Source organism: Falco peregrinus, chromosome 6 (assembly GCF_023634155.1).
Source record: "Falco peregrinus isolate bFalPer1 chromosome 6, bFalPer1.pri, whole genome shotgun sequence".
Classification (NCBI taxonomy): domain Eukaryota; kingdom Metazoa; phylum Chordata; class Aves; order Falconiformes; family Falconidae; genus Falco; species Falco peregrinus.
Window position 1 is genome coordinate 84474848 of NC_073726.1, and position 16584 is coordinate 84491431.

At 42.1% G+C, this 16584-nt stretch overlaps 1 protein-coding gene across 3 annotated transcripts in view; it reads right to left on the reverse strand.

The window, feature by feature from the left end:
- LOC101923287 (natural killer cells antigen CD94) overlaps positions 1-15955 on the reverse strand; it is a 30380-nt gene extending 14425 nt beyond the window's left edge. For 2 of the 3 annotated variants that reach the window (XR_008747785.1, XM_027782877.2), the window contains exons 1-8: positions 15496-15955; positions 11282-11416; positions 10949-11092; positions 9640-9794; positions 8062-8174; positions 7014-7202; positions 2900-6916; positions 417-515 (exon numbers count right to left, since the gene is read on the reverse strand). Coding sequence is in view for 2 of the 3 variants with exons in the window: in XM_027782877.2 (XP_027638678.1) it covers positions 417-515; positions 2900-3026 (226 nt within the window). In the remaining variant the exon portion in view is untranslated. Of the gene's footprint in view, positions 1-416; positions 516-2899; positions 6917-7013; positions 7203-8061; positions 8175-9639; positions 9795-10948; positions 11093-11281; positions 11417-15495 lie in introns of those variants that run through there. The other variant, XM_013297038.3, reaches the window with a different exon arrangement.
- Positions 15956-16584: the final 629 nt, after the last annotated feature.

Here is a 16584-nt window from a genome sequence, read left to right on the forward strand (position 1 = left end):
TGTGCAGCTGTAGCTCTTCCTGCTGAGTGGTTAAATAGCCTTGAAAAGTGTGGGAGATGGTGTTGGGTAGAGGAGCAGCAGTGTGGTTTGATCTCTGGGGGAAGGAGAAACAGCACGGACAGTAGAATCTGACCAATGGTAAAGCCTTGTTGCAGCTGGCTGGTTTGTTTGTGCTGCAGCAACTGGTGCCCTGTGTGAGGCTGCCTGAGTTGGACTCTGACTGCAACAGTGAGTGACCTGTGGTGACCCTTGGCTGTGGAGGTACTTCTGTGGGAAAGCTGTACTGTTGCCCATCTTCCTTTATTATTTCCCCGTGGGGAAGAGAGGCAGCAGGGGCAGTCTGCAGGGGCAGTGGAAGCAGCCATACATGTGGAATTCATTCCCACAGCAGGAGCTTGGGACAACACAGTACTTACACAGCGCCAGCAGGGCTACCAGCCCCATCAGCAGCACCAGGCACAAAGTGAGGAAAGCAAAGGCCACTGGACGCCATACAGAAGATGAGATGGAGGCTCCTTGGACAAACAAAAAACCCCATTCAGCAACAAAACCAGCAGCTATCCTCACCTCACACCGGTATTACCTCCTCTCTGACAATACGAATTCACCTTTATCCCTTCTGCAGAGCCTTTTTTTTTATTACTGCATTTTTTGTTATCACTGTTCTGAATTTCCTGGAGTGATTTTGAGAAAATATTTATCTATCTACCGATATTATTAACCAAGGCTCTTGCATTTTAGAGTAAAACCTCTTCTAATGAGACAGGTAAACAGACTAGATTTTGCAGTTCACACAATCCTGGAAATAATAAAACAACCCCTTAGACTGTTCCACCTTGGAAAAAAAAATATTGCCATCTAGTTTTGGACAGCTACTTCTGGAACATTAAACTGTGCATCTTCCCTCAGGCTCTTTCTCTGGATTTCCATTGTGGTTCAATGTCTAATCAGGAATATAGTTTTTACTGGTTTTTATTTTACAACTGACTATCCCCTGATTAAAATATTTTCTTTTATATGTATGTATCTATTTATTTATCTTCGCAGTTTTCCCTTTTGTGGAAGCAGTGCTCTGCACTTTTCTGTAAGTGTCTTTTATATCTTTCCTAGAGTGTTCAGGTTAATTGGAAAGTGTGATACACATCAGGTATTTTACTGGAGTCCTTCACACCCTCCAGAAGCGCCCAGATAGACATGGCAACCAAAATTTACGTAGGCAAAGTTAAGGGAGCTGACCCTAACCCTCACCAGTTAAGGCAATTTTAAAAGACTGCAGGTGACACCACATTGGGGTGGTGGCTGATGTGCTGGAGGTTAAGGCTTCCTTTTAAAGGGAGCTAAAAATCCTAGGAACGGGCTGGAAGTGCAACAGCTCAACAAAGACAAATGTGAAGTCCAGCTCCTGTAGCAGTACAACTCCATACACCAGTACAGGTAGGGGACTGAGTGGCTGGAAAGCAGCTGTGCTCCAGGGTCCTGGTGTACCCTTGGCAGCGAAAGCTGATCGGCACTGGGCTCAACTGGCAAGAATGCAGCCAGCAAGTGGAGAGAAGAGATTATTCCACTCTACTTGGCAGTCATGAATATTGTCTCCAGTGCTGAGCTTCCCACTTCAAGAGAGATGTCAGCTAACTGCAGAGTCCAGCAGAGGAACACGGAGTGGTCAGGGACCTACAGAGAGGCTGAAGGACCTGGGCTTGTTTAGCCTGGAGAAGGCTAAGGGAGACCCTAATTTCAGTCCTCTGCTACCTAAAAGAGCTTTACAGATGGAGCCAGACTCTTCTCAGAGAGGCGCAGTGAAAAGACACAATACAACAGTCACAAGTTGCACCAGGGAAACTTGTGATTAGATGTGAGGAAAAAAAATTCTTCCCTTTCAGCCCTGGAACAATGACTCAGAAAGACTGTGAGATCTCCATCCTTTGAAGTTTTGGCAACTCAAGTGGACCAGGGCCTGGGCAACTTGATCAGACTTTAGAGCTAGTCTTTTTGAGCATGAGGTCAGAAAAAGATGAACTGTAGAGGTCCTTCCCAACCTAATCTGGTCATATGTCTACTTTACTTGTTCTCTGTGCATATCAAAAAGCCGCTTTAAGAGTTTTCTGAGCGTGCCAACCTGTTTCTTTCTGGTAAGCTCTAGATCATACTCCCTAATATTTATCCTTGGTTTTCTGACTGCTACTTCTCAACAGCTTCTCCTTCATCCTCCTTGTCAAGCGGTCATTCTTGATGGATAGCTTGAGATCTTTTTCAGATAGCACCAGAGTGATGTCAGTTTAGTCTTTGCCTACTCTACCCAACCTGCAAATAGCAGCAATGATATTTATGTCACACATAAGCCTCATAGTGAATTTATGAGCAGCAGCAGTACTTAAGTCATCATTTTATGGTCTTAAGCATTCCACAGGCAGAATCCACTACCTTAGTTAACACTCAGCTTGTTCATAGAAAAACTTTGAATATAAACAAATAAAAACATATGCTTCTATCAAAACTTACATTCACTATTAAGACTGATAAACAGGGCACCTTTCTACTCCTCGTAGGTGAGGAAATTGCTTAATTTCCAAGGCCTGCATTATCTGATAAAACTATAGCACCTTCCCCTCTTGTCCTTTGCTGCAATAAATGAATCATACTAAAATGAAAAAAAAAATCCATAGAAAGGTGGAATTTTTCTTTTGTGTTGAAGTAAATGGAAAAAATAATTGGAGTAAAGATAAGCTTCAGAAAAAATATCATCTAGGATCGTAAACAATAGCACATAAGACTCCATTATGATTATACTTTCTGCTGTTTCTATGAATATTTGTCGAAGAATATACTCTAAAGTTTAGAAGGATTCTAATAAAGTTATGTCCTGATTTAGATAGAAGAGCTAATTTCCATCTGTACTTACTGTCTACAGTAACAGAACTTGCTGGAGCCTTAAATGCAGAACGTTTGTTGCTTCTCGAATATCCAGGAGTAATTACTAAAGCTGAGGGCCGTAAATTCAGAGTGGTGTAGCCTTCCTCATCCTCCATCTCCAGCTCATCACACTTCTTTCCTGCAGTAGCAGTACTGTGGGAGTTGGGGCACACTGCAGCGAGACTGATGCTGAGGCGATGAGAATGGTTCACGTTTCAGCATTTCCAGTGAAACCACGCAGGAAGCTGGCTCTGTTCTGATTACTGTGTCATAGTAAAAGTGTAACATACTGAAAGCACATTAAGGTGTTAAAATGGCACTGTCAAAGATGGGTATATTTCTCCTGAATACGAAGATGGGAGTCTTGGGTTATGGCTGGAACGTGAGACTGTTTCATCTAACTATCTACCTGATCTGACCCTGTAAACAGAGCAAATGTCAGGATTTTCTACCTCCTTAAAATAAGATGATGGAGAAATAGTTGCTATTTTGAGTTATCAAAGATGTCTGTTCGTGTATCAGGGCACAAATACAACGCAGCAGCTGCATGGAAATAATAGGCTGTATTTCCGTACTCTGTTATGAAATAAATTAAAAATGAAATTATTTTTTTTAATTTTACTGAAATAAATGCTAAAAGGGGAGAAGCTGAGCTGAAAGAAATGTGAGGCCAGGAGCTTGGCAGGATTCATGTGATTGCTCAACCTGTGTCAGAGAAAGACCAGACCACACAGAGCACCTCTCTGCTGTTGCACTGTAGACAGAAGTCACTGCGCAGAAGTGGCTTATCCATCCCCGCTCTCCATCTCTAGCTCTCTGCAGTGCCTTGCTCCAGTGCTGAGCTGTAGTTCTTAAACATCTTCAGTGACCAACTCTCCTTAAACAGAGCACTTGCCCAGACATGATGAATCATGTTGTAGTGACAGGGTTAGTCAGAAGGAAATTGCAAGAGAGGAATTTCTGTGGTAGCTGTTTGTGCTCTTGTTTGTAAAGTTCAGAGTCTCCCATTTGCAAAATCATATCAACAGACTGGAAACAAACTGTAATGACTGGGCTCTTCTTCCTGCCTTGCTGCACAGATGATAGATGTTTTCAGAGCACAGGTATCTCTGGCTGTGTATATTTCTTGCATTATATCTTACCTGTATGCAAAGAGAAGGCATGGTGGAAAAGTTGAGAGTAAAGGATGCCTACAGTCAGTTTTGTTATACAGAGAGGCACACAAGGAGTAGCAGTCACTGTGTATTCATGGTATATCCACAGTATCCTCATAAAAACCTCATACTAAATATGGGGCAAAAATACTTGTCTATCAGGCCTGAAAGCTGTATGTTGGCAATTTAGTGTGGAAAGGGCTTTTCTGCAGCTAACCGGGAGTCAAGTGTGGTTATGCTACTGAATTTCATTGCAATTTTTCATGGCAGTATCTTCTCCAGTCATAGCAACAACTTCTCAAGCATGTAATGAATCACCTTTGGGGAAGCTTTTCTCCAACCTGATCTTACTTCTGCAGAGAAAAGAGGAGGTTAAGTCATTTTCTTGTATTATCTTGGTAGCTCTGAATTCAATAAGCAGTCTGTTAATTATATTACTTTACTTTTTTTTTTTTGAGTCACCTTTTAAAACAGATCCTGCTGCAAGAACAGAAGTAACAAAGGTTCATCATACTCTCTGTTTTTGTAAGGATGAGCAGGCAAAGTGTCTTCATTTCTTCAGATTAAAATGAAAAGAAAGGTGAACTAAGGCAGGAGGTTTGGGTCTACATTTGATCACAGCCCGTGTATAAATGTTGTCAGCAGGCTGCACAAAATAACTGTGTTTATTAACCAGAATGTTACCTTGCAAATTGCATTAGCTAGAGGCTGAGGGAGGTGGTGTAGGGAGGAGAAAAATTTAGACATTGGAAACACACTGTTGGATGGAACCATGATTCAAAAATGCCATCTCAGCCAATACACAAAAGCTACATTTTTATGTCTCTTCCTCTGTAAGGAAAAGCTCCGTTCAGTGGAAGAGGGGCTGGAGTCAGACAGCACATCCTTAAGCCCTACCTGGTTACACCACCACCAGGGTATGTCCTTTGCCAGTTTCAACCTTGCTGGATGAGGTTGTTCGCTGGCAGCACTCTGAATGCTCACAGTGAACAGTAGTGTTTGGATTTGTGGGTTTTGTTTTGTTTTGTTTTTTTTTTTTTCTTTTTTGGTGTTTCAGTCATTGGTTTTTGAGAAGAAACTAGCTCCTCCAGTTTCAGTAGCACGGCACACTGTGAGACTGTGCTCTACCCCCTCCTGCCTTCACAGTCACAAATACAGCTGCTGCACCAGAGACTGCTTTTGGGCTGGCAGTAAATGAACCCAGAAGATCAAGGCCTGTGGCTGCCTGTCAGTGTGAGGAGCTGCCAATCTCAGCTCATGTTTGTCTTCAACAAACTGCAGAAACACCTAAGATTCACCCCTCTGCTCTTAGGCATGCCCCATTGATGAAAAAACGTCCTGGAAATATTTTTCTTGTTTCCTCACAGTCCCTCTAATGGAAAAGAAAACAAGATCAGACTTTTTTTTCTTCTTTCTTTCTTTCTTTTTTTAATATTTCTGGCAAATTACAGCAAAGCCTTTCATTATCAAGAAAGTATGCACCATGAATACCGTTCAGGATACCTTCCACATGAGATTTCTTATTTCAGTGTATCTGGTATGAATGCTGAGAGACACTCTGGGAAGTCACCAGGGCTGTGTCTGTACTGCAGGATGGAAGTGTTCTGCCTCTTCACTCCCAAAGACAGGAGCAGCTGGAAGAGGAACTGAGAGGAGCAGCTAAGAGAGATTATGTCAGAGATGTGAATGGTGAGTGTAAACAGCAGAGGGTAAGAGAAATCCACAAAGGTTTCTGAAGCATGAAATTGGTATTTGAAAATAACGCCCCAAATGTTCATGTTGGTGATCAGAAACTGCTGCGTAGTGCTGAGTTCCGTGGGACACTGGAACAGCCTCTTGATGGGTATGACCAATTCTTCAGCAGCCCAGCTGCTACACCAGTAGTAAATGATCCACAATAAATAATCTGGAATCCACAAGGAATACACAAATCTCCAGGGAGGACCGAGCTAGGAATTCATGAACTTTTTGCTCAAATCAAAACACCGTTATGGGACTGAGATTTATTTCAGCTTCACTGTCATTGTTCCACAGCGATGTGGAGGGAGACGTTTTGTTCATTAACACTGCTTGGGGTGTTTTCACTGTGGTTGGGTTTGTAGACCCTTGCTCAGCACATTAGATTAGTAGTGTGGCATTCCAGGAAGTATCCTAAAAATTCATAAAAGGAGGTTCTGTTCATGCCTCTGAACATGACTGTGACTCTTGCAGTAGATCAAAAATGTAGAAAAGTGGAAGAGTAGAATTATTACTAGGAAAAAAAAAAAGAGAAAAAAGAGAAAAAAAAGAAAAGAAGAGAACTAACAGTGCCAGTAAGAAGTATAAAGCACGGAGGAGAGCTAGACATTCATAGCTGAAGGATGTCTTCTTCTGTGACACATGCACAAGTCCTTATGAGGACTATAAATCTCTGTGTCCCAGAGCAATTATGATTATTAATACAGTTCGGGAACACTTTGGCCCACCTTCTGAGGATAACTATATTTACGTGTTGTATACTCCAGCCTACTAATGCATTAAAGCAGTCATATCAACAAGACATCAGAAGTCTCTCCTGAATGGAAGTGTTTAATCCTCATCACTTGTGTTATGTTACAGCTGTACAGCTAGAACTGACGAGTGGTGTTAGGACTGTATCAGGGGATGCTGGGAGAGGAGCAGTACCTGTAGGTGCTTGCCTTAGCATTTTGGTTTTTTTCCTGGACATGACTTTTGGCCGTTTTGGCATCACTTGTGTTGATTAAAACTGAGTAATCATGTAACAGTTTTTTATCTGGATCAACAGACTTGGGTAGCTCCTGGAGCTTGTCACCGTGCCCATTTCCTTAGTATGAAAATAGTTTTACATATGTCTAGAAGAGAATGAAAACAGGGAAATGTATTAGGTGCAATCCAATGCATTTAAATTTTCATGCGATAGTTCTCAAAAGCAAAATAAAAAATTCCAACCTTGCAGAACATCTTCTAGCTTCTCATAATCATTTTGGTCTGACAAACCAGTCCTGCCAGTGGTTGCTGCCTCGCTGGAATAGGATGGCAGGCTTTTCACAGACATAGTAATACTTTCTTGTACATGGAGTACTATATATGGAATCATAATAAATATATCCACAGTATTGGGGGTGTAGGTGCTTTACCCTATGAAAGAAAAATCTTTGTTGTTACATCTCACCTCATTCAAATGGTACATTCTTGCCCTTTCTTCCAAAAAGAGCTGTCTTTGCAAGAATTACTTATGTGGCTTTCACGAAGAGTGTATATGCCCAACAAAAAAATAAAACATTTAGTGACATTGTGCACCAACTTGTAGGAAGATAACTCTGTCCTGAACATGCCAACAAGCACTCCCAACAGATTCCAAGGGTGGATCCTAAACCATTTTTTGTACCTGACAGCAAGAAACAGTAACTCCTGGATACCAACTGGAGGTGTCAGTGGCTCTTTCAACAGTAAGTTGAGAGGAGACTGCCCAATAATGAAAATCGGCAAAGCAGATTTCAAAGCAAGTAGAAAAATATATTGTATTTCTGAAACAACATGTTAAACTGAAGTGAAATGATGGTAGAGAATAAATAAATTTAATATATAATTTTATATATGTATATAATATGTTATAATAGATTATATAATATGTATTACGTAACAAGAAAAAATCAAAAGCATTAAATTAAACACCTTTTCATTGTAGTTTTTTCCTTGTGTCCTCACTGAAACAAGATGTCAAATACAATGTATGACATTTATGGTCAATCTGAAACTAAATTGTGGAAATACATTTTCTGGGTATTTTTCCCCCCCGCAGTAATAGTGCCTAGACCACCCTCTAAACAGTTCTGGGTAAGGCAAAGAAAAATCTGAAGTGAAAAAAATGAGACCCAGAACACAGAGAAATCTGCATAAAAGTTGGCTGTTGGATGTGCCCTTTGTGTCAGACAAACTGGGAGTTGCATGTGGATGAGGACCGACTTTGTGTACTGTGGGAAAGCTGCCCACTTACCAAGGCATTTGTTTTGTAAGAACTGTGTTGTCTGTCCAATACCACTCTCTCTGTTCATCTCTAAATGTTAATCCAAGCCAGTAGGTTTCTCTAGGAAATTCTTGTACCAGTTTCTATGCAGAGTAAGGACAAACCGAAACAGACATTCAGGAAGATATTAAAAACAAATATTTAGACTCAAAAGTTGAAAACATTGATGGAAATTTCTTAAAGAACATAAATAGCACAAATTGTTAACCTGTCAGGAAAAGTTCTGCACTTAAAGGAAAAGGCTAGTGTCAAAGGAGAAATGACAGTGGAGCTGTTTTTAATTGGAGAGAAGACATGCTTCTAGCTCTGAAGAGCAATGTCACCCTCATCAACCTGATCAAAACACTGTGGGTGACACGCTTGATCATTCTTCCCCCTTTAGTCATGAACCATTCCTCCCCTTTTACTCTGTCCTTAGCATTTATCAACAGTGAGAAGGAAGCCTCTGCAGGGAGCTGTTGGGTTTGATTGGTTGAACTTTCACCCTTGGCTCTAGAATTGTTAACTTATTCCCAAAAGCTGGACCATGACAAGTAGAGGAGGTGTTAAAGTTAGGCATTTAGTGATATTCTGCTCTTAAAAACTGCTCTGAGCCGAACAAGTAAGAATGTAAACCTGAATAACGCCGCCTTTTTCACTTGAGGGAAATCTCTAAAGGTTTTGATTAGATTTTCCCGGTTTTCTCTTTCTTCCTTCACTTACCATTGTCACTCCAAGTGCACTTCTTCATTTTATCTTTTTCCTCATACCTCTCAATGCCGTGATTAAGACAGCTAGAACAAACTGCACCTAAAAACTTTTGCTGTCACCGGTTTGGGAGGGTGAGAATAAAGCTACTTCCCTTTACTTCCAGGATAAACCTTATGGCCTGCAGCTCCGTGAGAGGGGAACGGGCATTTGTCAGTTGCTGGAGAGCAGGCATGCCCAGCCCTGACTGCCAGTTCTGGGGACATCTTTTCTGCCCTCAAACCTTCCAATATATCTGCTGGCACCCAGAGGAAAAAGCATTATTTCACTCTACACCTGGCATTTTCTCTTCCCACTTCAGTTTGTTTTCATTGACTAAAAGATTAGGCCACGTTTTGGCAGCTGGCTGCCAAGTGTTTTAGTTTTGATTGAAAAGATGAGTTCGACTTCCATGGGAAGAAATTCTACGAAGTAAGGAGGACTATGCTTAGCCCATGAGGAGACCAGGTTAGAAGAGGTTTTCCCACTAATATCTTACCAAATCCTTGTATGGATCTGAAACAATTGTTAAGTCAGTGAAATCATTGCCCACAACAAAACAGTCATCCCATTAAGTAGCCAGCCATAGCAAGCTGAGGCAAGGTGGGCTGTCCCCAACCATCAGCCACTCGAAGGGCTGCACTTCATATGGCAATGGCCAGTCCTGTGCCTGAGCACTGCCCAGGGCAACCTAACCACTGCAGAAAAACTCCTGCTCACGGTGCCATTTAAGAAAGTTATGTGAGGTGAGTAGCTGATTGGGTGTGTGAATGTCTTGCTAAATGAATGTCATGCTAAACAGAGTGAGAAACCAGTCCATACCATCTTTGCTGCATCTTTTATCAGAAGAAGAGTAGAGTTCCTCGAGGAACAAAACTGGTGACTCTGTTCCCATGACTTCTCTTCCTTGGAGTGGTAGTAACATGTGTCGCCACCTTTCCACAGCCAGTTTGCAGGGCAGAGTACACAGTTCTGGCCTGGAAAAGGAAAACCATCACCCTGTTTCTGTTCCTATGCTGTCCCTCACAGAACATCGCTCTAGGCCTGTGATGACAAGATCTGCAGGGACTGAGGATATTTAAGGCAGTCCTCACTCAGTCAAAATCCCACTGTGGCCCTAGAAGGTTCAGGTAATAACAGAGATGAAAACTAAATCATCCCCCTGTCTCTCCCATTCCTTTAAGCACTGGGAGGAAGTTCAGGTGCTGCAAATGGGATTTGCTTTGCCTAAATTTAGGAGTCTATAAAGGTGATACGAGTCAAGCCATCTGGAGTCCCATTTTGGTCAACGGACAAAAGTAGATGTGTCTCACACATGCTTTTTCTGTTGTTCCAGGTGTGTTGCTTGGGAGGAAACAGACTGTATCCTTGCACTACCAATTTCCCTTCATCGACCAAAAGGGAGACCTAGACAGTTAGCTTGTCTGTGGAACAATATCCTGACAAATGAAATCCCCTTTCCCAACAGTCACAACAGGATCCCTTTGCCCAATGCCCCTACTCCCCAGAGTGTGATTTCCCAACAGAACTATTTCTCTGGCTGGCACATTGTCAGATGCCACTTAAATAACCAAGCTGTGGCAAAGTGATTTCAGAAACAGCCCTGTGCTGTACACAGTCAGGAGACAGGGAATGAACTCCCAGGTTGGTTTAGCTTCCCCATATCACTTCTGACTTCAGGAGATTCCTGTCTTACTTGCGGTCAGTACTAGCCCACTGCCCTGTGTGTGGACTGCTGTTCACACGGAGTGCAGTAGGTTGTTTAATTCTCAGACACCACTGTAAAATTGCCTATTAGATGCAGATGAGCATGTTGTAACGATCCCTGAGCTAGTGCTGATGGGAACTGGCATGTCCAGAAAGCATCCTGCAGAACCCTTTTCTTATGGGAAGTAAATCCTGAAACCCTGGCACCACTGCCATGTCCCATGCCAGTGCACATGTGGCCAGGCTGGGTCCCTCTCTCCAGGAGCTGCATGAGGTAGACCTGCTCCTTGCCTGCTTTCTGGGTGATCACATCTGAGAAGACACAGGCTCACCTGAGGAGACAGACCTAAGTAGACACAGAAGACACATATTTCCTTCTCTGCTATGTTGCAAGATGAGCCCTCACCAAAATGTGTTGATTTACCATTATTTTTGAGGTTTTTTTCCCCTTCCAAGCACAGCTGATTTCCTATTGCTTGCAGAATATTTGAGAAATTTGCATGCAGCTGATTCTTTGTCATGTTGAGGTCTGTAAGTTGTGTCCTGTAGTCCTTGGGAATCTGGATAACTGAAATTCACAATAAGACATTTTCCAGTGCTGTCCTTCAGGAAGGGTGGGACACAGACAGGGAATGTATTAGCAGATCATTAGGGATAAATAAACCAATTGGGGTAAATGTTAGCCCTCCCTGTCAGTCTGACGTTATTCAGTAGCTTGACACCCCTCCCCCGCAAACAGAACTGCATTAGTACTTACATAAAACCGCCAGGGTCACCAGCGCCATCAGCAATGCCAGGCACAGCATGAACAAGATCAGGACTACTGGCCAGTAAGAGCGGGACGAAGTGGGAGGCCCCGGCAGGAGTTCAGTCGTGAAATGGAGCTGCGATGCTAAGGAATGGTGAACACAGTAGTGTCACTAAATCGCAGCCATCTTTGTGGTGCATTGGTCAATATGTAATTGCTTTTACTTTATCCTTGTGTATTCCTACTGCATAGTCTTTGCACACAGCAAAAGATGCCCAAAGTAAGAGAGTGAGAGATCACAACAGCTCAGTGGAGACTGTGGACAGCCTTGGTCCTTTCAAAGGCCATAGACTGTGCCAAGAAAGATATTGAGAAAGCAAGATACTGCAAAATCTAGAAAATTGTTTGCTCAAAGCTGAAAAAAAAATATCCACTGTGTGGTTGTGGTAATTTGTGATGTGTGGCATGTATTTGTGGTAATCTGGTTAATCTGAGTGCTAGAGTCAACTCCTTTGATATTCATGGTAGTTTGAGATTTCTAGCTGGGAATTCATAGATAATTTTAATGTAATAAGGATTACAAAGTAGATACAGAAATGAGCACTTAATGAGGAGAAAAAAATCTCAAAATTTTCCTAAGCAATGGAAATACCATGCATGTCGATCATTCAGAAGGCACCCTGTTTGCAAGAGCTGGAAGATTTCATGGGATAAGATGCACTGAAGGAGGGAGCAAAAGCATTAAATTTGTCACGGAAGCACTAAATCTAAGGCCGATATTAAAGATGCCACTATATGAACTTTGTGGAGAGTTGCAACAAGCTTGACAATCCAATAAAGGCAGTAGAATGCGAATGTGAAGAGGAAATTCTAGCCTAGAAAAGGGAAAGAGGTATTTACAATTGGGTGGGGAATTGCTGAAGGAATAGGAACTGAAATTTAGTGTGCCAGGCTGAAGGAACGGGAATGGAAACTACGCAGTATGCTTCTCCTACAAGTAACCTGTGGTCAGCTTCTGTGCTAAAGCAATCCTGGGCAGAATGTTTGTACAAGACCTCACTCTACAGAAACTCAAGTTGATGAATATTCAGGTGAGAGAAGACCGAGCAATGGAGGTTGTCTTGACCTGGGACACAGATCACTGCTGGCTTATGTTCAATGTCCCATTCACCATAAACCCCAGGTCTTTTCCAGCTTCCACAGCCAGCCTGCTCCCAGGTTGTCCCACCGCCTGGCAGTCCAGCCTCGGTGCACAGCAACTTGTGAAGCTACATGGGGTTTCTGCTCACCCAGTCCTCAGGTTTCTCAAGGTTCCTCTGTTTTAAAGCTCTACCACTTCATAGCATCAGCCACCACCCCTAGTTTAGTATCATTATAAATTCGCTGATAACACACTCTGTGTCATTTTTCAGGTCGTTGATGAAGATATTAAACAGTATTGACCCTTGACAGACCCCTGAGCAACTCTACCACCAAACAGATGTTGAGCCATTAGTTACTCCTCTTTGAGCCTGGTAGTCCAGCCAGTTTTCAATCTATCTAACAGTTCACCATCCAGCTCATAACTTCCTCAGCTTTAAAAAGACAATATTGTAAGAGACACAGACTAAAGCCTTGCTAAATATGTATTACATCTGCCACTCTCCCTGCATCTGCATTTCACCACAGAATGTAAGCCCAGTTTAAGGAAGTGCTCTAACTGCCTGGTATTGCATAAAAGAGAAATACACGGGCCTTCATGAAGAGAAAGAACATCTCCCTTCTGCATTATTTTCCAAAGTCTGATCTCACAGACATATGACAGATACAGACAGAGATAAAGCCTGCACAGGAGAATCACATACCTTATAGATCCTAAAAAGACTTCAGGACACATTGACTGCTGGGATATATGGATATTTTTAAGGTCACAGTGCTTTTGTACATGCTTGGAAGCTGAATATTAGGTGCCTGGGGAACTTCAGTAATAGAAATTTGACTCCCTAAGGCAGGCTGCTAAACAGACTCATATGAATTACAGCTAAAGGGCAAAAAGAAATTGTTCCTACCACTACAAAGTCACAGCCCCAAGACAAAGACTGAAGGCATTATAGTCCATGCTTCCTGGAGCTTTTAGATGAGAAGAGGCAAAGATTCTGTAGTTTGAAAGTTTACAAGCAACTGTGAAATATTTTCTGGGCAGCAAAACGAATCAAGACCACGCAGCAGGTTTAGCTTTGGCTGCTTTAATTAAGCATTGCATCAAGAGTTTCTTTAGTTTTAGTTCCCGGTACTGTACTTTGTAACCTCACACTGCTTCTGCTACATCTAGGACAGCTAAAGGAGCCTTCGGCTGGGTCCTCCTTCCTGTACAGTACTTTTGTTGTCCTAAAATGGGTGTATTTACTAATTGTGGTTGTTTCAACTTGATGTTTGAGAAATAATGCACAGACTGTGTGGTCTCAGAATGGTGCTTTCTCATCACAACATGCTGGGGGCAAGGGATGCCATCCAGAGGGACCTTGACAGGCTTGAGAGGTGGGCTCGTGTGAACCTCGTGAAGTTCAACAAGGCCAAGGGCAAGGTCCTGTATGTGGGTCACAGCAATCCCAAGCACAAATACAGGCTGGGTGGGGATTAGATTGAGAGTAGCCCTGCAGAGAAAGACTTGAAGGTGTTAGTGGCTGAGAATCTCAACGTGGGCCATCAATGTGCACTTGCAGCCCAGAAAGCCAGCCAGATCCTGGGCTGCACCACAAAGCAGGGCCAACAGGTTGAGGGAGGTGGTTCTTCCCCTCTACTCTGCACTTGTGAGAGTACTGCATTCTGCTCTGGGGTCCCCAACAAAAGAAGGACATGGACCTGTTAGAGCAAGTCCAGAGAAGGGCCACAAAGATGATCAGAGGGCTGGAGAACCTTGTTGGTGAAGGCAGGCTGAGAGACTTGAGGTTTTCAGCTTGGAGAAGAGAAGGCTCCAGGGAGACCTTCCAGTACCTAATGGGAGCTTGCAGGAAAGCTAGAGAGGGACTTTTTACAAGGGTATGTAGCGATAGGACAAGGGGTAATTATTTTAAACTGTAAGCGGGTAGATTTAGCTTAAAGAAAGAAATTCTTTACAGTGAGGGTGGTGAGGCACTGAACAGAGAAGTTATGGCTGTCCCATCCCTGGAAGTGTTCAACGCTTCAAGACTGAGTTGGATGAGGCTCTGAACAGCCTGGTCTAGTGGAAGATGTCCCTGCACATGGTAGGGAGATTGGAACTAGATGAGCTTTAAGGTCCTTTCCAACCCAAACCATTCTATGATTTTATGAAAATATGCACATAGAAGCAGGACATCTGGAGCAGTATGAGGATTAGTGACCAGTGTCATTGGATGTTAAAGGAAAAGAAGCCCAGAGCTTAACACAAAGACAGTTCAGATTTTTACTTTTTTTTTTTTTTTTTTTTTTTTTTTGTCCCCCCTGAATTATACTTTGGCAGTGCTCAAAACCATAACTTAATAATATCCAAAAAACGTATGTTCAAAAAGTGTAACATGTTAAAAAAACATAACATATGCTCATGATCAAAAAAGGTATAAATGTTTAAAACCACTGCTCTTTGAAACAAAATTCCCCAGAAAATTCCTTCTGAATCACAAGCAATTTGCCCTCTTGTTGGTAAACCTCTGCTGCAGAGCCTGACCCCACAAACAGCTAGCACTTTCCATGGTCTTTGCTCCCATGAGTTGAACCACTCAAATCTGGATATCGTCTTTGCAATTTAACACGAATTAAGCAAAATTAATTTAAATTTAGTATTTAAAATGCATTCAGCCCTTTAACAGATATAGCCATTTCAAAGACTAGTGCCCTAATTCAGGCTACAGCTTCGGAACTGAAATAAAGTGTGTCAGTTAAAGCTGATTCCGTTCTAAGTCTGAATGCAAACACAATGGAGAAATTAAATGGAACTGATCCACTTTAAAAATCAGTTCAAGTTAACATTTTGAGGTTTAGACAATTAAGACTTTGTGGAGCTTAGTATAATGCTCAGTAATATGCTTTTCTGTAAAATGATAAGACCACTATTTCAGGTATACCTTCCAAACTCTAAAAAGTTCAGGCAGAAATGACAGCAACAAAAACCAGGACACATTTATAATCAGTACAACTTTTCTGATAGTAATAACTATAATTAAAAGTATTTCCTGCCCCATCTACTTTAGCAAGAATAAATCATAAAAGATTCATAGATACTACACCTTTTTCTTTAGTTTCTTCAGGCTCTGTGATATTATCCAGTTCATGGTTGTTCTCAAACTTCAGATTAGCATATACTATTTCTTCTGTCATAGTTGGTAAAAAGAAAAAATGTCAGAAAAAAAAGGTAGAAAAATACCTAGCATTTGCAGCTAGTAAGCTTGGAAGAAAATCTACCCCTTTGCGGGGTGCCCTCATATTGCCAGTCACAAACGAAGCAGCAGGGACATCAAGATATATCTGAGCTTCCTCATTATGGTACTGACAAGAAATGTTCCTCTCTCACTGCTATATTCTCGCTCTTCCTCTTTACCTCACTTCTGCCCTCCTTGACTGGCATATACTTCTTTTGCCATTATTGAAGAAAATGCAGCCACTTTTGCAGAACTCTTAACATTAGAACTCTTCTTCTTTTGGATAGACAACATTTAATTCCCGACTACATGAGGTTCAGGCTTGAAACACAGAATTGAATAAAATGTTAGCTTTGAATAAAATGACAGCTTGGAGGCTGGCTTTCAGTTTGGACAGCTGTGCTCAGCAGTGGATTTGTGATCACACTTCAGTTTCCCTTTCCTACCAGAATGTGCTGAAAGCAAACCAGAAGGTGGACTTGCAATGTAAAGCTGGCAAGTTGTGCTCTCGCCCACAAGAAGTAAGCACTTTTATTTGAGGTTGGCACCTCAGCTAAGATCTGTCAGGGTGTTGGCTCTTGCCTTCAATGCCACCTTCCCAAAGTGACTGTCCTGAGAGCTCTAAGTCACCAAACTAGAAGGACCTCTTGACAAAGGCTACATCTCAAAAGATTTTCTTCGACTCGTTTCTCTGGCATTGGTGTTTCATTTTCATTTATGTAATAATTTTCTTTGTTCTTTATTTCTTCTCCAGATCTATGGCATGAGGAAAAGCATACGCTAACACTCAGATTTTGAGATTGCACAGTAAAGTAATTCTTCAAGAAAATACATCATATATCTCCCTCACAGACATGGACACGGCTGTAGAAACTACCTTTCTCTGAAGTGAACAAACAATCCTACAGAGGAAAAGAAATGACAAGGAGACCTGGTTAGCCGAGGAAGGAGTACGTG